Genomic DNA, 25,613 nt, shown 5'->3' on the forward strand with positions numbered 1-25,613 from the left:
TCATCTCTGTGTAGACTTTGAGCTGCCTTCCCTAATTTCGGACTGTTTTATCAGATTGCATGTACTCTGCCTGCCCTGATCTCAGCCTATCACTGACTATGGTTTTTCCTGATCTCTTGGTGTTGCTCATCAGTGTCTCTTGACCCCTGTGGGTCAGGAGTCATTTGAACAGAGACTATCCTGAGAAGTAGCGGCCTGGTGGTTCCCCTGCGGCAAAGTCCAGATCTCTGTTAAGGGGTTAAATGGTGGATACTAGGGAGCAACTTGGATAAAGCCCTTGGGAGAGAGCCCCAAGCCAAAACTGTTCAAGTGACACTGTGGGTCCATACTCACTGCATAACAGCAATTGCCATCAAAGGACCATATGCTCATTTGGCAGCTGATTAATGGGCATGTTCACACGCAGCAATGATAGGGAACAAATGTTTGTAAGAACATTGCCCGGTCCATACAGTGATTAGTGACAGAGATTTATAAAATCCCATGACTTACATTGACTGTCTCTGCTATCTGTGTGTGCTGTGTGCAGAGTCTCCAGTGTATTATATTAGATACAGTGTCACATTGCTCACCTCTGCCTCCTTCTGGTAAAAGCTGACAAAGAGAAATGTAATACAAGCAAAAGGCAGAGCAGATAGGCAGAAGCTAAATCACATAGGATGCACTAAGACATTGCTGTGCTGTGTGAGTTAGGCCCCTTTCAGACGAGCGAGTGTCTAAAAAAATTTTGACCCGTTTTAAGTAAAGCATTTTTCGGGAAGATTTTTTTATATTTTTTTTTAGACTCCACAGGTTGGTTTCTATGCCAACCATAGAAACTCCACCATTCTTTTTCATCCCTGGAGCCATTTTAGATAACATATAACATCTGTATGTTCACTATGAGCTACAGTAATCGCACCTTTTAATGAAAACTTTAGTAAACATATCCAGAATTGCCCACTCCCCTTTTTTAAAACGTATTCAAAACTTTATTAAATCCTATAGTACTTTTCCCACAAGCATTTTTGGCGCATCTTTTGGCTTGTTTACATGTGAAAAAAATGCATGGAAAAACACGCGTATGTGCACATCACAAATGATGCATGTTTTTCTGCTTCCCGTTAATTTGAATGGGAAAATCTGCGCTGATTCTGCCCTAAGATTGAGCATGCTGCTTCTTTTTTAAACGCTCCTACTCAGGTTAATGAGAGGGTGTTAAAATGCGGTTTATGACACTTTTTATGCGTGTAAAGGGGGGAGGGGTCTGCCTTTATGTAAAGTCCTGTTTAAAGCCGACACTCTGTGAAGATATAAGTGAGGGACATGAACATGTGGAGTCACTGTGGGTAGAGATACATGGAGCTAAAAACAATAGTAAATTACTAATAGGAGTTTACTATAAACCGCCTAATATACCAGAGTCCACAGAAAATCTACTACTAAATGAGATAGACAAGGCAGCAAATCATAATGAGGTGGTTATTATGGGGGACTTCAACTACCCAGATATAGACTGGGAAACTGAAACTTGTATATCTCATAAAGGAAACAGGTTCTTGGCAATAACCAAAGACAATTACCTCTCCCAACTGGTTCAGGACCCGACTAGAGGGACGGCCATACTGGACTTAGTATTAACCAATAGACCTGACAGAACAACAGATGTGCAGGTTGGGGGACACCTGGGAAATAGTGACCATAAAGTAATAACCTTCCAATTATCATTCAAAAGAGCGTTTCTACAGGCAGGAACAAAAATACCAAACTTCAAAAAAATGAAATTTTGCCAACTAAGAGAGGCCATAGGCCTAACTAACTGGGACAAGGTCCTCAAAAATAAAAATACAGCCACAAAATGGGATATCTTTAAAAACATCCTAAAATCTCATTGTGAGAGGTACATACCGTATGGGAATAAAAGGTTAAGGAACAAAAAGAAACCAATGTGGATAAACAGAACTTTAAAGAAAGCAATAAATGACAAAAAGAAAGCATATAAATCACTAAAACAGGAGGGTAGCACGGAAGCACTGAAAAACTATAAGGAAAAAAATAGAACATGTAAAAAACAAATAAAAGCGGCCAAAGTAGAGACCGAGAGATTAATTGCCAAAGAGAGTAAAACTAACCCTAAAATGTTCTTCAATTATATAAATGTTAAAAAGTATAAATCTGAAAGTGTCGGCCCTTTAAAGATTAATGAGGGGGGGAGTCGCAGAGAGCGACGAGGAGAAAGCAAAGCTGTTAAATATTTTTTTCTCCAGTGTATTCACTGAGGAAAAATAAACTGTCAGATGAAATGCTGAATGTAAAAATAAATTCCCCATTAAAAGTGTCCTGTCTGACCCAGGAAGAAGTACAACAGCGACTTAAAAAGATTAAAATAGACAAATCGCCAGGACCGGATGGCATACAGCCCCGTATCCTAAAGGAATTAAGTAATGTCATAGCCAGACCCTTATTTCTGATATTTGCAGACTCTATACTGACAGGGAATGCTCCACAGGATTGGCGCATGGCAAATGTAGTGCCAATATTCAAAAAGGGTCCAAAAACAGAGCCTGGAAACTATAGGCCGGTAAGTTTAACATCTGTTGTGGGTAAACTGTTTGAAGGTTTTCTATGTTATAGCATCTCAATGGAAATAAGCAAATAACGCCATATCAGCATGGCTTCATGAGGGAGCAGTCATGCCAAACTAATTTAATGAGTTTCTATGAGGAGGTAAGTTCTAGACTTGACAGCGGCGAATCAATGGATGTCGTATATCTGGACTTCTCCAAAGCATTTGACACTGTACCACATAAAAGGTTAGTATATAAAATGAGAATGCTCGGACTGGGAGAAAACGTCTGTAGGTGGGTAAGTAACTGGCTCAATGACAGAAAACAGAGGGTAGTTATTAACGGTACACACTCAGATTGGGTCACTGTCACTAGTGGAGTACCTCAGGGGTCAGTATTGGGCCCTATTCTCTTCAATATATTTATTAATGATCTTGTAGAAGGCTTGCATAGTAAAGTATCAATTTTCGCAGATGACACTAAACTGTGTAAAGTAATTAACACTGAAGAGGACAGTATACTACTACAGAGCGATCTGGATAGACTGGAGGCTTGGGCAGATAAGTGGCAGATGAGGTTTAACACTGACAAATGTAAAGTTATGCACATGGGAAGGAATAATGCAAGTCATCCGTACATACTAAATGGTAAAACACTCGGTAACACTGACATGGAAAAGGATCTAGGAATTTTAATAAACGGCAAACTAAGCTGCAAAAACCAGTGTCAGGCAGCTGCTGCCAAGGCCAATAAGATAATGGGTTGCATCAAAAGGGGCATAGATGCCCGTGATGAGAACATATTCCTACTACTTTACAAATCATTAGTCAGACCACACATGGAGTACTGTGTACAGTTCTGGGCTCCAGTGAACAAGGCAGACATAGCAGAGCTGGAGAGGGTCCAGAGGAGGGCAACTAAAGTAATAACTGGAATGGGGCAACTACAGTACCCTGAAAGATTATCAAAATTAGGGTTATTCACTTTAGAAAATAGACGACTGAGGGGAGATCTAATTACTATGTATAAATATATCAAGGGTCAGTACAGAGAACTCTCACGTCATCTATTTATCCCCAGGACTGTGACGAGGGGACATCCTCTGCGTCTGGAGGAAAGAAGGTTTGTACACAAACATAGAAGAGGATTCTTTACGGTAAGAGCAGTGAGACTATGGAACTCTCTGCCTGAGGAGGTGGTGATGGTGAGTACAATAAAGGAATTCAAGAGGGGACTGGATGTATTTCTGGAGTGTAATAATATTACAGGCTATAGCTACTAGAGAGGGGTCGTTGATCCAGGGAGTTATTCTGATTGCCTGATTGGAGTCGGGAAGGAATTTTTTATTCCCCTACAGTGGGGAAAATTGGCTTTTACCTCACAGGGTTTTTTTTTTTTGCCTTCCTCTGGATCAACTTACAGGATGACAGGCCGAACTGGATGGACAAATGTCTTTTTTCGGCCTTATGTACTATGTTACTATGTTACTAAAATGCGTCAAAAATGTGCAGTGTGATGAGACTCTGTCCTCTATGTCTCTGCAAAGACATTAATGGAAATGTAGGCTTCATTATGAGAAACATATCAGTGGGGGAAAAGGAATCAACATGGCAGACAATCCATAAATGGCACGTGAGATAAAACAGGTATATACAAGGCATTCACAAGAGCCTTTACGTTATTATTTAATAGTCTAGACTCTATGCTACACTATACAGCCAGAAAATCCTCTTTTAGCATTTTTGATAAACCTAGTTGGTTCACTAAGGCATTTGGTTCCATATAAAGGGGTATTCCCACCTTACACAGTTATGGCATACTCACAGGATATCCCATACATGTCCGATAGATGTGGGTCCCGCCTCTGGGATCACCCTTTTAAAACCCTTCCTGTTTCAAGCGTTCTGTGGGTTGGTAAGTGCCTACATTTGGTCCCTGGCGTTTATTGTCAGTTACTTGTGGGACATTTTGTTTACGTGCAGTGCCTACTTTCTGGCCTATGGACAGCACTTCGGGTTGGTTGTCTAGTAATAAAAAGCAGCCACTATCATATTTCTATTGAAACAACCATATATTGTAGTATTCAGTCCTTGTGACAGATTCCTCTCTTTTTGATGTACAGGATTTACTGTATAGTAAAGAGTATTAATATTTTTTGTATGCACTTTTGGAATGGTGGGTACTTTAATATATGATGTCTATGTCACTTTTTTAGTTTAGCCTCAGTTTATTTCTGCAGCTTGATCAGGCATTCATGAGATTCACCATGCTCACAAATTATACTGTTTTATCTGTCCGTAGTGACAACTTCTCTATTTTTCACCAATGAAAGCATATCACATTCCATATTATTAGCATTACTCAGTAGCAAAAAGATCTGTGTAAGGTCTTTACTGCTGCCAGTGTACCGAAATGTTGTAAAATAATGATAATGTAAAACTGAGATTTATGAATCCACTGTCAAACAAATGATAAAATAATTCCGGAAATGTAGCGGTATCTCTATTCCACATGGTAATGGCCTTCGGGTCCGAGACTGCACGACATGTGATAATTTGATAAAATACATTGCTTAAGGGTAATGTGTAAGGGCCCTCTTCCTCCCATTCAGTTTTAGGGTACAACCACAAGATGCAATTGCAATGTGGCTGCACTGAGGTTAAGTACGGTGCAGCGGTACAGGCCGCAATGTGGGCTCCTGTTAAAGGGGATGTCCAGGCTTTACTATTGATGACCTGTCCTCAGTGCCTCCCTTCTCTCTTCCTGTTCGCTGCTGCTTTGCCATAGACAGCAGCCGTGAGTAGGAACAGAGACGGGAGACGTCACGTGCGCACTGCGCGTGCCATCTCCTCATACAGCTGAACGGCGAGGGGGGGGGGGCAGGTGTCAGAATCCCGCCAATTTGATGTTGATGACCTATCCTGAGGATAGGTTATCAATAGTAAAAGCCTGGACAACCCCTTTAAACCAAAGAGAACTGGATTGTTCATTCGGTCTGCATTCACAACTGCGCTGCGTGGTCATATGCTGCGAGTTGTACATTGATTACATATTCTAATTATATTTTTCTTTAAAAATTTTTGGTATATCGTTTTTATGTGACTATCAATATAAAAATCTTGGAATTTTATATAGTTTTCACACTGACTGGTAGAGGACACACAATAGCCATATCCCTACAGTAGTTCACCTGTCAGTATAGCTATGTAGACTGGAACAGAATTATCAGAGTCATCTCACTATCATCAGAGAGTGAGCAGGTTGCTAGCAACTCCATTATAGTGTTTTAAGGCCCAGATAAGGCAGGGTAGTAAGACCATAAACACAGGGGAGGCTCTGTATGCATCTCTTCAGAAGGGGTTGTACTCCATCTTTTCCTACAGGCTGTAATAATAAATTATAAATGATTAGAATTTTAAGTCATTTGTTGTCTCTTTGTCAGCATTTATTGGTCATTTATCTCTTTCCAAATTTAAAGTGTCTATTCGCAAGACTCTTCATCAGGGTCATATCATTTGTGAGCTGCCACTCCAGCTGATTGATGGCCAAGGAGGCTCCTCAATAAAGCACTGGCAATATTAGGCTTACCTCCCTAGTATTATGAAGTCTGCAAATGTTTGACCTTTGTGCAAACATCATTGAGCAGCCTGTGTTTGTGTGTGTGTGTGTGTGTGTGTATGTATGTATATATATATATATATAGAGAGAGAGAGATTTATCATGACTTCACTCCAGAATTCTGGCTTCAAAAAGTTGTAAAATTGGACTTTTGTGACTTTCTGTGTCTCACAAATTAAAAATGTAGTGTTTTCTGTTTTTTTTTATGGTTAGGAATATGGGTGTTGTTATGACCTCCAGATTTGTCACTGAGACTTTTTTTTTTTTATTCACAAAAAAGTTGCAGTCTCTATCCAGCAGGAGGGTGGAATAGAATACCTGGAGTAGCTTTCTAGACAAAAGTGGCTTAAAGGGCATTTGTCGGCAGATTTGTACCTATGAAACTGGCTGGCCTGTTACATGTGCGCTTGGCAGCTGAATACAGCTGTGTTGGTCCCATGTTCATATGTGCCTGCACTGCTAAGAAAAATGATGTTTTACTATATGCAAATGAGCCTCTAGGAGCAGTTGCAGAGAGAGCAGAGCTTCTAGGTGTAATGGCAACACCCCTGTTGCTCCAAGAGCCTCATTTGCAGATATTAAAAAATCTTTTTTCCCAGCAGTGCAGACACATATGAAGATGAGACCAACACAGATGTCTTCAGCTGCCAAGTGCACATCTAAGGCTGGGTTCACACGGGCGTCACGTTTTGGCTCCGGATGTGTCCCGGGTGCATTGCAGCAAACCCACGCGAGTAGGTACGCAATTGCAGTCAGTTTTGACTGCGATTGCGTTCCGTTTCTCCGTTTTTATCGCACGGGTGCAATGCGTTTTGCACGCGCGTGATAAAAAACTGAAAGTGGTACCCAGACCCGAACTTCTTCACTGAAGTTCAGGTTTGGGTTCAAGGTTGTGTAGATGTTATTATTTTCCCTTATAACATGGTTATAAGGGAAAATAATAGCATTCTTTAATACAGAATGCTTAGTAGAAGTTCAATTGAGCGTTAAAAAATAAAAATAAAAATTAACTCACCTCCTCCAATTGATCGCATAGCTGCCGGTCTCCTGTTCTTTCTTCAGGACCTGTCAAAGGACCTGTGATGACGTCACTGAGCTCATCACATGATCCATCACCATGGTGATGGATCATGTGATGTATCATGTGATGAGCTTAGTGACGTCATCACAGGTTCTTTGACAGGTCTTGAAGAAAGAACAGGAGACCGGCAGCTACGCGATCAATTGGAGGTGGTGAGTTAATAATTTTTTTATTTTTTAACCCTCAATTGAACTTTTACTAAGCATTCTGTATGAAAGAATGCTATTATTTTCCCTTATAACCATGTATAAAATAATACAGTTGAATAGACTTTCATCTTAGCAACCATGCGTGAAAATCGCACCGCATCCGCACTTGCTTGCGGATGCTTGCGATTTTCACGCAGCCCTATTCACTTCTATGGGGCCTGCGTTGCGTGAAAAACGCACAATATAGAGCATGCTGCGATTTTCACGCAACGCACAAGTGATGATTGAAAATCACCGCTCATCTGCACAGCCCCATAGAAATGAATGGGTCAGGATTCAGAGCAGGTGCAATGCCTTCACCTTACGGAAATCTCGCCCATGTGAACCCAGCCTAACAGGTCAGCCAGTTTCATAGGTACAAGTCTGCTGACAGATGCCCTTTAAAGTGTTTTTTTTTATTATTTATTTATTTTTATTCTCTAATAATTTTATTTTGTGTAATGAGTATTTAATAAAGTGAAAAAAATATAAAAATTCTCTGTCCGGGAGTAGGCAGAGTTGTGGAAACATCTGAGCGGCCTGCACTCCACTGTTTCCATCATAACTCCCATAGCCATGAAATTTAACAATGAACAATCTTTTGTGTGTTTGAATAATAGTCTTAAAAATGATCTTTCTTTGAAAGGACACTCCAAAAAATATATTTTCTCCATCACTCAGTGTCCGTGGCCAATTTGAATATCTGTAACAGTTTATTAATATGTCAATTATTTGTATCTAATTTCCTGACGGATGCAATTTAGGTATTTTTTTCTGGGATTTTTTCTGGGATTTTAATGTTGATGATGTATCCCCAGGATATCAGATCGGCGGGGATGCTGGGTGTCAGCTGGTTGGATAGAAGGCTGTGCTTTGTGCGAGCGCTGCCTTCCCTTTATTATTTACCTTCTCGCCGTTGACATCGCAGCAGTGACAGGTGTAAGTACAAGCAGCCATCCCATTTACCTCTATGTCACGACTCGTTCCTATACACTTGAATAGAAACGAGCCATCCAATTGAAGTAAATGGGGCGGCTTGTAATTACACTGGTCACTGCTGCAATGTCGATGGCGAGCAGGTAAACAATGAAGGGAAGGCAGCGCTTGCACAGAGCGTGGCCTTCTCTTCAACCAGCTGGGTGTCGGACCCCTGCAAATCTGATATTGATGACCTATCCTGAGGATAGCTCATCAATATTAATATCCTGGAAACAACATGTGACATTTGATAAATTTGGCATAAAGTCCCCTCATGATAAATTCCCCCCTTTGCCAATAAGGGTGCAGCTGCGGACCGCCGCATGTTTGTTTAAAGTCAGTGGGCAGCTGGCAAGCAGTAAAGTTTTCACACAATATTGTTTGGATTTGGTTTTGCTTTTAACATATATTCAGTCAGTAACATTCAGAATTGCCATTGTTAATAGCAGCAAGGTACATACATGCTTCTGCCCGCTTTTGTTTGCCAACTATGAATGTCTAGAATTACACACACTGTATGTTTGTATCCCGATCGATCCATCTCTTTCGTTTGATTGCTGTTATTAAGCCTTAAACATCAATCTGCTCAGAAAGCTTCATCAAAACGTCACCTCCATAGGATTTCAAATTTGATATTTTGAAAGTATTTTTATGAAGCGCGTTGAAAAGAAGTCTGAGTAAACACAATTTTCTTTCATTCCGTTCAGGAAAGCTCTTCAAGTCTCTGGACCTCAGCCTGATTGTCGAGTTTATCCTCATGTTTTACAAAGACAAGCCTATCGACTGGCTGCTGGACCACATCCTGTGGGTGAAAGTGTGCAATCCAGAGAAGGATGCCGTAAGTAATGCAAGATTGCCAGTGTGGTGCTTGTAAGAATCACCTCTTTGGAGGGTTGCTCATGCGCTCTCTGCATTTCAAATCGAAAATGTCATTTATACATAATACATCACCAGGGTATGGGAAAATAATGTGGAGCTGTGTTTTACAGAAATATATAAAAGATATTTCCCTATGATGAACATGTCTGGATTACCTGGATTTGTCTTAAAATAACAAAAATGTCTCCCTGCAGTGCTGTGAAAATGTATTTGCCCCTCACTCAATTTCATCTCAATTCTTTGCCAATGTGTCACATTAAAGTGTTTCAGATCATCCAACTAATTTTAAGTTACGTTCGAGACAACACTGGTAAGCACAAAATACAGTTTTTAAACAATCATTCCATTTATTGAAGATAATGATTAATTCAGAACCTATATTACCCATGTGAAAAAGTAATTGCCTTCCTAAAGCTAATAACTGGTTGTGCCACCCTTGACAGTCACAACTACAGTCAAATGTTTGTGAAGACTTGCACTGGATCTTCTACATTGTGGTGGAGGAATGGTGTCCCAGTCTTCATTGTAGTATTGTTTGGATTTGGCTACATTGGAGGGTTTTTGAGCATGTTTTTGAGAACTGTTTCAGGTTTGGCACAGCATCTCAATGGGATTCTATTCACAACTTTCATTTTGACACTCCACAACTTTTTGGGGGGAGATTAATCATGAGAGGAATATTTGAAGTAAGTTTTGCTTGAGTCGGCATTGGCCTACTTTATGCCACATTTATCAAGCGTCACCTGTTTTTTTGATAAATTTGTCTTATTCTTAAACTTAACACTTTTGTCTAGAAAAGCTACTCTAGTTTTAATACTTCACCATGCTACTGGAGTGAGATTGCAACTTTTAATAAAAGTCTCAATGATAAATCTGGAGTGAAATTCATTAACATAGCTGACCACTACCAACACCATGTTTGGCTGTTAGTATTATTATTTATTATTAAAGTGCCATTCGTTCCATGGCGCTGTACATATGATAAGGGGGGCACATACATAATACAGACAATTGCACTAAGCATGAACAAGATGAGTTACAAACTGGTACAGAAGAAGAGAGGGCCCTGCCCGTGAGGGCTTACACTCTACAAAGTATGGAGGAAGGACTGATGTTTTTATGGTGGAGTGCAGTGTTAGCCACTCTCCACTAAGGATGAGCGAACCCGTGGAAATGGTGACGCGGTTATAACATGGTTATAACAGAAAATAATAGCATTCTTAAGACAGATCCTCACCCACTTTATGGCACTGCCAGTATCCTCATCTTTCTTCTTTCTGCAGGACCTGCAAAAGGACTTGCGATGACGTCACCACGCTCACCACATAGTGATTTTTCTACACCTGTTTTTTGTGACATGCAGTTACTTGCATCCCTGGCACTCAGTGGTAAATGGGTGATATGTATAGCAAGATCTATTAATAGTGTCAATGCACTGGCTGTCTGTGGTGACATTTTATCCGAAGGGGTGAATAATGTTGCTGTATTTTTGTAGATGAGAATACACAAATACTTGAATTTTTTCTATCTTTGTTTTTGCGTTTTCTAATTATGCTGCCTGCAACTACTGGAGGAAGATGTAGAAACATACATGAAATAAATAATTTATTTATGAACCATGTCCAATTCTATATTGCTGGCTGCATGCCTGTCAATCCTGCCAGATGTTACAACAGAATTGCCACCAAGTAAAACATGATAGCATGGGGAATTTAAAGAGCTGCTTAAGCCAATATATCACTTTCATATACTCTCTGTGTGTGTGTGTGTGTGTGTGTGTGTGTGTATATATATATATATATATATATATATATACAGTACAGACCCAAAGTTTGGACACACCTTCTCATTCAAAGAGTTTTCTTTATTTTCATGACTATGAAAATTGTGGATTCACACTGAAGGCATCAACACTATGAATTAACACGTGTGGAATTATATACATAACAAACAAGTGTGAAACAACTGAAAATATGTCATATTCTAGGTTCTTCAAAGTAACCACCTTTTGCTTTGATTACTGCTTTGCACACTCTTGGCATTCTCTTGATGAGCTTCAAGAGGTAGTCCCCTGAAATGGTTTTCACTTCACAGGTGTGCCCTGTCAGGTTTAATAAGTGGGATTTCTTGCCTTATAAATGGGGTTGGGACCATCAGTTGCGTTGAGGAGAAGTCAGGTGGATACACAGCTTCCTACTGAATAGACTGTTAGAATTTGTATTATGGCAAGAAAAAAGCAGCTAAGTAAAGAAAAACGAGTGGCTATCATTACTTTAAGAAATGAAGGTCAGTCAGTCAGCCGAAAAATTGGGAAAACTTTGAAAGTAAGGGCTATTTGACCATGAAGGAGAGTGATGGGGTGCTGCGCCAGATGACCTGGCCTCCACAGTCACCGGACCTGAACCCAATCGAGATGGTTTGGGGTGAGCTGGACCGCAGAGTGAAGGCAAAAGGGCCAACAAGTGCTAAGCATCTCTGGGAACTCCTTAAAGACTGTTGGAAGACCATTTCAGGGGACTACCTCTTGAAGCTCATCAAGAGAATGCCAAGAGTGTGCAAAGCAGTAATCAAAGCAAAAGGTGGCTACTTTGAAGAACCTAGAATATGACATATTTTCAGTTGTTTCACACTTGTTTGTTATGTATATAATTCCACATGTGTTAATTTATAGTTTTGATGCCTTCATAGTCATGAAAATAAAGAAAACTCTTTGAATGAGAAGGTGTGTCCAAATTTTTGGTCTGTACTGTATATATATATATATATATATATATACAGTGGGATGCGAAAGTTTGGGCAACCTTGTTAATCGTCATGATTTTCCTGTATAAATCTTTGATTGTTACAATAAAAAATGTCAGTTAAATATATCATATAGGAGACACACACAGTGATATTTGAGAAGTGAAATGAAGTTTATTGGATTTACAGAAAGTGTGCTATAATTGTTTAAAGAAAATTAGGCAGGTGCATACATTTGGGCACTGTTGTCATTTTATTGATTCCAAAACCTTTAGAACTAATTACTGGAACTCAAATTGGCATGGTAAGCTCAGTGACCCCTGACCTACATACACAGGTGAATCCAATTATGAGAAAGAGTATTTAAGGGGGTCAATTGTAAGTTTCCCTCCTCTTTTAATTTTCTCTGAAGAGTAGCAACATAGGGGTCTCAAAACAACTTTCAAAAGACCTGAAGACAAAGATTGTTCACCATCATGGTTTAGGGGAAGGATACATAAAGCTGTCTCAGAGATTTCAGCTGTCTGTTTCCACAGTTAGGAACATATTGAGGAAATGGAAGACCACAGGCTCAGTTCAAGTTAAGGCTCGAAGTGGCAGACCAAGAAAAATCTCGGATAGACAGAAGCGATGAATGGTGAGAACAGTCAGAGTCAACCCACAGACCAGCACCAAAGACCTACAACATCATCTTGCTGCAGATTTAGTCACTGTGCATCGTTCAACCATTCAGCACACTTTACACTAGGAGATGCTGTATGCGAGAGTGATGCAGAGGAAGCCTTTTCTCCGCCCACAGCACAAAAAGTGCCGCTTGAGGTGGGCTAAAGCACATTTGGAGAAGCCAGCTTCATTTTGGAATAAGGTGCTGTGGACTGATGAAACTAAATTTGAGTTATTTGGCCAACAAGGGGCTTTATGCATGGAGGAAAAAGAACACAGCATTCCAAGAAAAACACCTGCTACCTACAGTAAAATATAGTGGTGGTTCCATCATGCTCTGGGGCTGTGTGGCCAGTGCAGGGACTGGGAATCTTGTCAAAGTTGAGGGACGCATGGATTCCACTCAGTATCAGCAGATTCTGGAGACCAATGTCCAGGAATCAGTGACAAAGCTGAAGCTGCGCCGGGGCTGGATCTTTCAACAAGACAACGACCCTAAACACTGCTCAAAATCCACTAAGGCATTTATGCAGAGGAACAAGTACAACGTTCTGGAATGGCCATCTCAGTCCCCAGACCTGAATATAATTGAAAATCTATGGTGCGACTTAAAGAGAGCTGTCCATGCTCGGAAGCCATCAAACCTGAATGAACTAAAGATGTTTTGTAAAGAGGAATGGTCCAAAATACCTTCAACCAGAATCCAGACTCTCATTGGAACCTACAGGAAGCGTTTAGAGGCTGTAATTTCTGCAAAAGAAGGATCTACTAAATATTGATTTCATTTCTTTTTTGTGGTGCCCAAATTTATGCACCTGCCTAATTTTCTTTAAACAATTATAGCACACTTTCTGTAAATCCAATAAACTTCATTTCACTTCTCAAATATCACTGTGTGTGTCTCCTATATGATATATTTAACTGACATTTTTTATCGTAACAACCAACGATTTATACAGGAAAATCATGACGATTAACAAGGTTGCCCAAACTTTCGCATCCCACTGTATATATATGTGTATATATATATATATATATATATATATATATATATATATATATATACTTAGGACTACTCCCGTGTACAACTATCCGTAACTGACAGCAATTTCTGTATGCACACTTACACAGAGAACGATATCAGTCACTGATAACAACTCCCCTGTGTAAAACTATCACTAACTGACAGCTATCTATGTATACATACTTACACAGAGAATGCTATCAATAACTGATAACATCTCCCCTTTGTACAACTATCAGTGACTCACAGCTATCTATCTATACACACTTACACAGAGAATGCTATCAATCACTGATAACACCTCCCCAGTGTACATCTATCTGTGACTGACAGCTATCTATGTATACACACATATACAGAGAATGCTATCAATCACTGATAATACCTCCTCCAAGTACAACTATTAGGGACTGACTGCTATCTATGTATACACACATATACAGAGAATGCTATCAATCACTGATAACACCTCCTCCAAGTACAACTATTAGGGACTGACAGCTATCTATGTATATACATTTACACAGAGAATGCTATCAATCACTGATAACACTTCCCCTGTGTACAACTATTAGTGACTGACAGCTATGTATGCATATCTACACAGGGAATGCTATCAATGACTGATAACACCTCCTCCAAGTACAACTATGAGTGACTGACAGCTATTTATGTATATACATTTATACAGAGAATGCTATCAATCAGTGATAACACCTCCTCCAAGTACAACTATCACTGACTGACAGCTGTCTGTGTATACACACTTACACAGAGAATGCTATCAATCACTGATAACACTTCCCCATAGTAACATAGTATATAAGGCTGAAAAAAGACATTTGTCTGTTATCCTGCAAGTTGATCCAGAGGAAGGCAAAAAAAAAAACTTGTGATGTAGAAGCCAATTTTCCACACTTAAGGGGGAAAAATTCCTTCCCGACGCCAATCAGGCATCAACGACCCCTCTCTAGTAGATATAGCCTGTAATATTATTACACTCCAGAAATACATCCAGGCCCTTCTTGAACTCTTTTAGTGAACTCACCATCACCACCTCCTCAGGCAGAGAGTTCTATAGTCTCACTGCTCTTACCCTAAAGAATCCTCTTCTATGTTTGTGTAGAAACCTTCTTTCCTCCAGTTGCATAGGATGTCCCCTTGTCACAGTCACAGTCCTGGGGATAAGTAGATGATGGGAGAGATCTCTGTACTGACCCCTGATATATTTATACATAGTTATTAGATCTCCCCTTAGGGCTCTTTCACACTTGCGTTCTTGTCTTCTGGCATAGAGTTCCGTCGTCGGGGCTCTATGCCGGAAGAATCCTGATCAGTTTTATCCTAATGCATTCTGAATGGAGTGAAATCCGTTCAGGATGCATCAGGATGTCTTCAGTTCCGGAACGGAACGTTTTTTGGCCGGAGAAAATACCGCAGCATGCTGCGCTTTTTGCTCCGGCCAAAAATCCTGAAGACTTGCCGCAAGGCCGGATCCGGAATTAATGCCCATTGAAAGGCATTGATCCGGATCCGGCCTTAAGCTAAACGTCGTTTCGGCGCATTGCCGGATCCGACGTTTAGCTTTTTCTGAATGGTTACCATGGCTGCCGGGACGCTAAAGTCCTGGCAGCCATGGTAAAGTGTAGCGGGGAGCGGGGGAGCAGCATACTTACCGTCCGTGCGGCTCCCGGGGCGCTCCAGAGTGACGTCAGGGCGCCCCAAGCGCATGGATCACGTGATCGCATGGCACGTCATCGATGCGCATGGGTCGCTCTGACGTCATTCTGGAGCGCCCCGGGAGCCGCGTGGACTGTAAGTATACCGCTCCCCCGCTTCCTGCTCCTACTATGGCAACCAGGACTTTAATAGCGTCCTGGGTGCCATATTAACACTGAAAGCATTTTGAAGACGGCTCCGTCTTCAAATGCTTTCAGTACACTTGCGTTTTTCCGGATCCGGCGTGTAATTCCGGCAAGTGAAGTACACGCCGGATCCGGACAACGCAAGTGTGAAAGAGGCCTTAGTTGTCTTTTTTCTAAAGTGAATAACCCTAATGTTGATAATCTTTCAGGGTACTGTAGTCCCCCCATTCCAGTTATTACTTTAGTTGTAAGTTCCAGCAGAAGAATAACCCCTAAAATCACAATTTTAATGATATACGTTAAAAAAAAAAGATCCCACATGGGCCTCCTATACCAAAACAAAAAAATTACATACAGGATAATTGACTGATAGTTAACATCCAGAAACTAAGTGATATACCTGGGGTATGGGGAGAATTTATTCCTACCAGGGGGAGCTCTAAACGAAGGGAGGCCTTCAGGACTGTGGGTCTTATCAAGACTCTTTCACAGTAGGACGACGGGAACGCTATCTGGTGTACTATATCTTCTAACTGGGGTGTACTATATCTTCTAACTGACGTGGAATACACCTTTATCTGGCCTCCTGGATTTGGACCACAGCACCTAGATTATAGCCGCACATGATATCTGTGGTTTGTGGCTGGTCTGGAATGGTGCCACGCTATATGTGGATTGGTCTTAGAACGGCACCCCCTGTATAAATTGTATGTAGAGCGATGATCTGGTTATGTAACCTGGCTATGATCCAGTATATATTGTGTTACATCAGCATTGTATAGACCGCTAGTGTCTTTAATATTTTACCTCCTGATGAGCCCATAGCACTGACTAGGGGGAAACGCCTCGAGGTTAATTCAGGTGTTTTGACTATATTGCCAACCCTGACTATGAGGTTAATTCAGGTGTTTTGACTATATTGCCAACCCTGACTATGAGGTTAATTCAGGTGTTTTGACTATATTGCCAACCCTGACTATCTATATTTGCACTTTGTTTTTTGTTAGGTGCTTGACCACTATATCAACCCTGACTCTTTTTGTCTGTTTGTACCTTGTCTTTAACATCCAGTAACATTCAGTGAATCGCTGTACCATAGGTACCTCCTTATCCTTACCTCATACCTGGGGCACTCCAGAATATTTTTTGTACCCATCCCTGTAGGGACAATTTAGGGACAATAGTCTAGGAACGTGGACAGGGGGTCTCCACCATCAGGAGTCTCCTCTGGGCGGAGGTTTTAGGATAGGGGCAGACATAGGGATAAATTCTCCCCATAACCCAGGTATATCACTTAGTTTCTGGATGTTAACTATCAGTCAATTATCCTGTATGTAATTTTTTTGTTTTGGTATAGGAGGCCCATGTGGGATCTTTTTTTTTTAACGTATATCATTAAAATTTTGATTTTAGGGGTTATTCTTCTGCTGGAACTTAGATGTATACTCTTTTCACCCCATTTATTCATTTATGTAAATTGATTTAGCTGGAACTTATTACTTTAGTTGCCCTCCTCTGAACCCTCTCCAGCTCTGCTATTTCTGCCTTGTTCATAGGAGCCCAGAACTGTACACAGTACTGCATATGTGGTCTGACTAGTGATTTGTAAAGTGGTAGGACTATGTTCTCATCACGGGCATTTATGCCGCCCCTTTTGATGCAACTCATTATCTTATTGGCCTTGGCAGCAGCTGCCTGACACTGGTTTTTACAGTTTAGTTTGCTGTTCACTAAAATTCCTAGGTCCTTTTCCATGTCAGTGTTACCCAGTGTTTTACCATTTAGTATGTAAGGGTGATTTGCATTATTCCTTCCTATATGCATAATCTTACATTGGCCAGTGTTAAACCTCATCTGCCACTTCTCTGCCCAAGCCTCCAATCTATCCAGATCCCTCTGTAGTAGTATACTGTCCTCTTCCGTGTTAATTAATTTACACAGTTTAGTGTCATCTGCAAAAATTTATATTTTACTGTGCAAGCCTTCTACAAGATCATTAATAAATATATTGAAGAGAATAGGGCCCATGTACAACTATCACTGACTGACAGATATCTATGTGTAGGCACTTACACAGAGAATGCTATCAATCACTGTTAACATCTCCCCTGTGTACAGCTATCAGTGACTGACAGCTATCTCTGTATACACACTTACACAGAGAATGCTATCAATCACTGATAACACCTCCTCCATGTACAACTATGAATGACTGACAGCTATTTGTACACACACTTATGGCTCATGAACACGAATGTATTTTCTTTCCGTGTCCATTCTTTATACGGAACCATTTATTTCAATGGGTCCACAAAAAAAACTGAAGTTAAGCCTCATGCACACGACCGTTGTGTGTTTTGCGGTCCGCAAATTGCGGATCCGCAAAACACAGATTGTGTCCATGTGCGTTCCGCAATTTGCGGAACGGTGCGGACAGCCATTAATATGACAGCCTATTCTTGTCCGCAAAATGGACAAGAATAGGACAGGTTATATTTTTTTTGCGGACCACGGAACGGAGCAATCTTTTGCAGCCCAATTGAAGCGAATGGGTCCGCATCCAAGCCGCAAATACTGCGGCTCGGATGCGGACCAAAACAACGGTCGTGTGGATGAGGCCTTATTCCGCGTGCATTCCGTTTCCATATGTCCGTTCCGAGAAAAAAAAAGGCCTATTATGGTCCACATTACGGACAAGGATATTACTGTTATATTAGGGGCCGGCTGTTCCGTTCCTCAAAATACGGAATGCACACAGACGTATTTTTTGCGGAAAGCAAAATACCTACGGTTCTGTGTATGAGCCGTTATACAGAGAATGCTATCAATCCCTGATAACACCTCCCCCGTGTACAACTATCAGTAACTGACAGCTATCTATGTATACATACTTAGGCTCCATTCACACGTCCGTGGTGTGTTGCGAACCCGCAACACACCTGCCCGGCACCCCTATAGAAATGCCTAGCAAGCTGCAGACAAGAATAGGACATGTTCTATCTTTTGCGGAGCTGCGGACCCGAAGATCGGGGCCGCGCTCCGCAAATGCGGACAGCACACTGTGTGCTGTCTGCATCCATTCCGTCCCCATAGAAAATGAATGGGTCTGCACCTGTTCCGCAAAATTGCGGAACGAATGCGGACCCATTTGCGGACGTGTCTTAGAGCCTTACACACAGAATGCTATCAATCACTGATAACACCTTCCACCGTGTACAACTATTACTGAAGGACCGCTATCTCTGTATGCACACTTTCACAGGGAATGCTATCAATCACTGATATCACCTCTGATGTGTACAACTATGAATGACTGACAGCTATCTCTGTATACACACTTACACAGAGAATAATATCAATCACTGATAACACCTTCCCCATGTACATTTATCAGTGACTGACAGCTATCTCTGTATACACACTTACACAGGGAATGCTATCATTCACTGATAACACATCCCCTGTGTACAACTATCATTGACTGACCGCATTCTCTGTGTAAGTGTGTATACAGAGATAACTGTCAGTCACTGATAGTTGTACACGGGGGAGGTGTTATCAGTGATTGATAGCATTCTCTGTGTAAGTATGTAGACATAGCTATCAATCACTGATAACGCATCCCCTGTGTACAACTATCAGTGATTGATAGCTATTTATGTATACAGAGGTGAGACCTGCAAAGTAAAGGAGGCTGTATTGCGCATGCACGGCAACCCTCCTTTCACTCCTAAAGGAGCAGCACGCTCGGCTATTTTTGACAGTCCCATTGAAATGAATGGAGAGCGCACCACAAAGAATGGCCACCGTTCCATTCATTTCTATGGGGCTGGCAGAAATAGTTGAGCCACCACTCAGCTATATTCGGCTGTCCCATAGAAGTAAATGGAGGGTGGCCGCACAAGCGCAGTGTGGCCTCCTTCTCTTTACAGTCTCCATTCTAAAAAATAGGTGGGGTTCCCAGAGGTGGGACCTGCACCTATGAGAAATTGGGGCACATCCTATCGATAGGCTCCCAATGTATGAGATGCAACACAACATTACAGTTTCTCTCTCAACACAGGCTTAATGGTTAATTCTCTTTTTTATAAAGTCTTCACGTATATAACTCATTTTGTATAAAGAACCCATCTGAAATTGCAAGTACAATACCATATAATATATAATCATAGACCAAGGAATCAGTCAATGGAAAATATGGCGTGTGCACATTCGGCTGTTTCTGATGATCCAGAATTTCTGTTATCAGCCCATTCTCTTTTTTGGGGTCACTATTATATATGCTTTTTTGCTGCTGTGTTTTATAGTGTTAGCTGTCCTGAAAATCATTCTTCAATAAAGACTCTGTCAAACTAAGTACGGAGAGGAAGAGTGAGAGGTTGCACTTCTCTGTGTGAAATGTTATGGAAATCAGTAATGTTTTGAAGAAACCCTCACATTGCTAAAAAGATATAATAAGCATTTGAATTCTCCAGGATCTAATGGTATTCGACTCTTTAACAGGATATTCAGGATTTTGTTGCTTCCTGTGTGAAATGCGCTAAGAATAAGTCTTCCAGACAGAGGTCTCCATTGCATCACATTGGGATTGACTTTATAACTAATCTACATCCCTACTTTGTATGCCCGGTAATTTGGGTGATGGTGGATCGGTTCTCAAAAATGGCACATTTTATCCCCTTGCCTGGAGTGCCTTCCGCCATATAATTTTCACATTTGTTTATTGAGCTCATCCTTTGTCTGCCCAGTCTTCCTTTACGTATTGTTTGTGACAGGAAAGTACAAAGTTCTAGAGTTTCCATTATAGATTGTTAGAGGTTAACCAGGACTTCTCCTCTGTTTACCATCCTCAATTCAATGGGCAAGTGGGAAGAGTCAGATTTATTTATTTATTGTATGCACTTATATAGCGGTACTATATTCTGCAGCGCTTTACAGACATTAGTATCCAACTGTCCCTAATGGGGCTCACAATCTAAGTTCCCTATCAGTATGTCTTTGGAGTGTGGGAGGAAACCCACGCAAACACGGGGAGAACAAACAAATGCCATGCAGATGTTGTCCATGGTCGGATTCGAACCTAGGACCCCAGTGCTGCTAGGCACCAGTGCTAGCCACTGAGCCACCGTGCGTCTCCATGAAACAAGATGACTGGGCATCCCTGCTCCCTTGGTCTGAGTTCTGCCACAACAATCACTCCAGCAAGTCTTCTAATAAATCACCATTCTTTATTGTTCATGGACATCACCCTTGTCTGTCTATACCTATTAATTTATCCACCGATTTGCCTGTCGCAGATGGTCACAATTTTTTTTACATATCTGGCAGGAGACCATGGCTTCCCTGACTCAGGCTTCAGCATCCATGAAAAATTTGTGGATAAGAGACAAAGAGCCCCTCCACAATTTTCTCCTAAAGACAGGGTCGGATTATCTTCAAAAATATTCACCTAAAGGTGCCAACTTTCAAGTTTGCTCTTCTGTTCTGGGAGCCTGCTGAAATATTAATGCTCCTATCTTATTGAAGAAGTTTCTGCAAATCTCCAGACACAAAAAGAGATCATAAGGGGAGTAATGTTACATTGGCGGCCCGTGTCTCCCACTGCCCCACTGCCACACTGCTTTGGGCAGGTACAGGTGCTGCTCCACTCACCCTGTGTCTGTCGATGTTTCATTGATCTGGCATTGGGTCCGGGCACCTGTTTCTTGTGTGTCTATTACAGATATTCTTCATTAAACCTCATCTCATTCTGCAATATTGCAAGTGTTAACCCCCCTTTGGTTCTGTTTGCAGCTGCTTCTAATGTTAATCAGCTCTTCTATATACACTGTGCTGTTTGTCTCACTCACTGCTTAAGCAATAAGTTTACTAGCTTGCTTGATCCTGCAACGGTGCTATAATCTTCTTTATCGAGTTTTGCGTTATTTCCGGATCCTAATTGTCTGCCACCTGACCTGATCCATGCCTGATCACTGTACTGACCCTGTGCTGCCTGCCCTGCCCTTTGGGTTGTTTATCAGATTTGCACTTGATCTGTTAGTGACTTTGAGTTTTGCCTGATTCCTTGGTGCTTCACACAGTGTCTCAGCCCCTGTGGGTCAGCTGTAAACCACAGGAGGTAGGGGCCTGGACGCTGCCCTGCAGCGAAGTCCAGATCCCTGTATAGGGTTTAGGGTGTGAATACTAGGGGACTGCCAGGGTTTAGCCCAAAGTCAAACCAGTTGGTTAACAAGGTGGTTCCAAACACACTGATTGTTACAGATTATACATATTGAATTACATGTTTTGGCTGGAATTGGATACCCAGGGTTAGTGAGAACTCATGACCAGTCTGGGTTTAGGCCTCTTTCACACTTGCGTTGTTGGGATCCGGCATGCACTTCCGTTGCCGGAGGTGCCTGCCGGATCCGTAACAACGCAAGTGTACTGAAAGCATTTGAAGACGGAACCGTCTTCCAAATGCTTTCAGTGTTACTATGGCACCCAGGACGCTATTAAAGTCCTGGTTGCCATAGTAGGAGCGGGGAGCGGGGGGAGCGGTATACTTACAGTCCGTGCGGCTCCCCGGGCGCTCCAGAATGACGTCAGAGCGCCCCATGCGCATGGATGACGTGATCCATGTGATTACATGATCCATGAGCTTGGGGCGCCCTGACGTCACTCTGGAGCGCCCGGGGAGCCGCACGGACGGTAAGTATGCTGCTCCCCTGCTCCCCGCTACACTTACCATGGCTGTCAGGACTTTAGCGTCCCGGCAGCCATGGTAACCACTCTGAAAAAGCTAAATGTCGGCTCCGGCAATGCGCCGAAACGACGTTTAGCTTAAGGCCGGATCCGGATCAATGCCTTTCAATGGGCATTGATCCCGGATCCGGCCTTGCGGCAAGTCTTCAGGATTTTTGGCCGGAGCAAAAAGCGCAGCATGCTGCGGTATTTTCTCCGGCCAAAAAACGTTCCGTACCGGAACTGAAGACATCCTGATGCATCCTGAACGGATTACTCTCCATTCAGAATGCATTAGGATAATCCTGATCAGTATTCTTCCGGCATAGAGTCCCGACGACGGAACTCTATGCCGGAAGACAATAACGCAAGTGTGAAAGAGCCCTTACTTACCAGTTAGTGAGCTGACCTAATTTTGATAAAAATATAAAATATTGGCAGAATTGCTATTTTTCATTTGCCCACCCCAAAAATTTTTTATAAAAAGCAACCAAAAAGTCATATGTATCCCAAAATGTTACTTGTAAAAAAAAGGTCATTCTGCAAAATAACAACCCCCAGCACAGCTACAGTAAGTTAACCGAAAAATAAAAAGCTATGGCCCGTAAAAAATCATTTACTCAAAATCCATGTTAGAAAATTCAAATAGTGCTCTTTCCCTCCATGTTCCCAAACTGCTGTTTATGACCACACAATTTGAAGCTATAGCAGCATACTGTTATAAATGTAATTGTTAATTTTCATTGTTCAATGTTTATAAACTCTATGAAACACTTTGGTGGTCAAAACCTTCACTACAACCCTAGTTGAATTATACGAGGGTTTAGTTTCCAAGCTAGGAAATTCCTTTCTTGGGGTTTCCACTATTCTGGTATCTCAGGGATGTTGAAAATACGACATGAGACCCAAAATCCATTGCAGCTAAATCTGTGCTTCAAAAGCCAAATGGTGCCTTCTTCTTTTTGAGCCCCGTAGTTTACAATGTCTGGCATTTTTGTACTATAGAAAAGGGTAATTTTCATGCCCAATGTTAATGAATTCTGTGAAGCACCTGGGATTTCAACAAGGCCACTACACCCCTAGAAGGATTCCTTCAGGGATGTAGTTTACAAAGCAGAGTCATTTGTGGGTTGTTTCTTATGTTTTGGCAGCTCAGGGCCTCTGCAAACATGAAACGGTGCATTAACCCCTTCTCGACCACCCAACGTAAAATTACATCGGCGGTCTGGCACTCTCGAGCGGAGCAGGCGTTATAGCTGCAGGGTGCCTGCTGTTTCATACAACAAGCACCTGTGGTTAATGTTCGTGACCAGCATTACTGAAAATATAAAGCTTCAGATGCCATGGTCAAGCCTGACCACGGCATCTAAGCATGTGAAAACCTGGCAGCGTGCGCTTCTGGGTGTCCTCCGGCTTCCCCCAGCGGAGGTTGGGAGAGCCGGAGCTCGTTAGCGGCACACCTGTCATCCTGTGTGACAGGAGGCTGCTGCACAGTAAAATCCCCATTGATTCCAATGCTAATGCATTAGAGTCTATGAGAATAGCATTCCAATGATTGTTTGTTATAGTTCTCTATGGGAACTATAAAAAAAAGTATAAACCTTTTTTTTTTTATTTAAAAAAAGTTAAAAAAATATATAAAAATTCCAATCACCCCCTTTCCCTAAAATAAAAATAAAAAACATTAAAAAAAAAAAAGTACACATTGGGTTATCGACGCATGCAAAAATGCTCGTTCTATTCAAATATATAATTATTTATCCAATATGCATCTTATTTATCCATCTCCTCCCACAAAAATTTGATAAAAAATTATCAAAAAGTAGAATGCACCCAGAATATAGTGACTAAAAGAAAACAAAAAATGTTTTCAAGGTTTTTACTTTTTTTTAAATAAAAAACACAAGAAACAATATATACCGGTATATGTGGTATCGCCAGATTCGTACTGGCCTGGAGAATAAAAGTAACTAGTCCATAAAAAGAAAACCAAAAAAACTGTTGCAGGATTGCATTTTTTTCCAATTTCATCCCATTTGAATTTTTTTTCCTGCTTCCCACTGCATTGTATAAAAAGTAGAGCCTGTTGTTCTGCAAAATCAAGCCCTTATACGGCCATGTGAATAAAAAATAAAAAAGGTATGGCTTTGGGAGGGCTGGGAGTAAAAAATGAAAACAAAAAAAACGGAAAATCACCCGGTCTTGAAAAGGGTAAAACCATCCGAGTAAAAACTAAATTTCAAAACCCATAAGGTGCTTCTTCATTTCTGAGACCTGTGTTTGGGTAAATTACTACACTGATAACACTGTCTGTGTTGCAGAATAAATTGATTAGCATTAAAAATTTACAAGAGAAGATGAAATGTTTAAATTTAATCTCCATTTTGCTTTAATTTCTGTGAAGCAACTAAAGGGATGACAAACTTCCTAAATGCTGTTTTGAATACTTTAAGAGGTGCAGTTGTTTAAAGGTTGTAAATTCATGAGGGATTCCTAATACACTGCTCAAAAAAATAAAGGGAACACTTAAACAACACAATGTAACTCCAAGTCAATCACACTTCTGTGAAATCAAACTGTCCACTTAGGAAGCAACACTGAGTGACAATCAATTTCACATGCTGTTGTGCAAATGGGATAGACAACAGGTGGAAATTATAGGCAATTAGCAAGACACCCCCAATAAAGGAGTGGTTCTGCAGGTGGTAACCACAGACCACGTCTCAGTTCCTATGCTTCCTGGCTGATGTTTTGGTCACTTTTGAATGCTGGCGGTGCTTTCACTCTAGTGGTAGCATGAGACGGAGTCTACAACCCACACAAGTGGCTCAGGTAGTGCAGCTTATCCAGGATGGCACAATCAATGCGAGCTGTGGCAAGAAGGTTTGCTGTGTCTGTCAGCGTAGAGTCCAGAGCATGGAAGGCGCTACCAGGAGACAGGCCAGTACATCAGGAGACGTGGAGGAGGCCGTTAGGAGGGCAACAACCCAGCAGCAGGACCGCTACCTCCGCCTTTGTGCAAGGAGGAACAGGAGGAGCACTGCCAGAGCCCTGCAAAATGACCTCCAGCAGGCCACAAATGTGCATGTGTCTGCTCAAACGGTCAGAAACAGACTCCATGAGGGTTGATATGAGGGCCCGACGTCCCAGGTGGGGGTTGTGCTTACAGCCCAACACCGTGCAGGAAGTTTGGCATTTGCCAGAGAACACCAAGATTGCAAATTCGCCACTGGGGCCCTGTGCTCTTCACAGATGAAAGCAGGTTCACACTGAGCACATGTGACAGGACTTGACAGAGTCTGGAGA

At 41.6% G+C, this 25,613-nt stretch overlaps 1 protein-coding gene across 1 annotated transcript in view; it reads left to right on the forward strand.

Annotated features, from left to right (window-relative positions):
- MGAT4B (alpha-1,3-mannosyl-glycoprotein 4-beta-N-acetylglucosaminyltransferase B) overlaps positions 1 to 25,613 on the forward strand; it is a 528,860-nt gene that overhangs the window by 399,083 nt on the left and 104,164 nt on the right. Inside the window, 1 exon segment of the mRNA XM_040440884.1 lies at positions 9,119 to 9,249. Coding sequence (XP_040296818.1) covers positions 9,119 to 9,249 — 131 coding nt within the window.

This window comes from Bufo bufo, chromosome 1, assembly GCF_905171765.1.
Source record: "Bufo bufo chromosome 1, aBufBuf1.1, whole genome shotgun sequence".
Taxonomy (NCBI): Eukaryota; Metazoa; Chordata; class Amphibia; order Anura; family Bufonidae; genus Bufo; species Bufo bufo.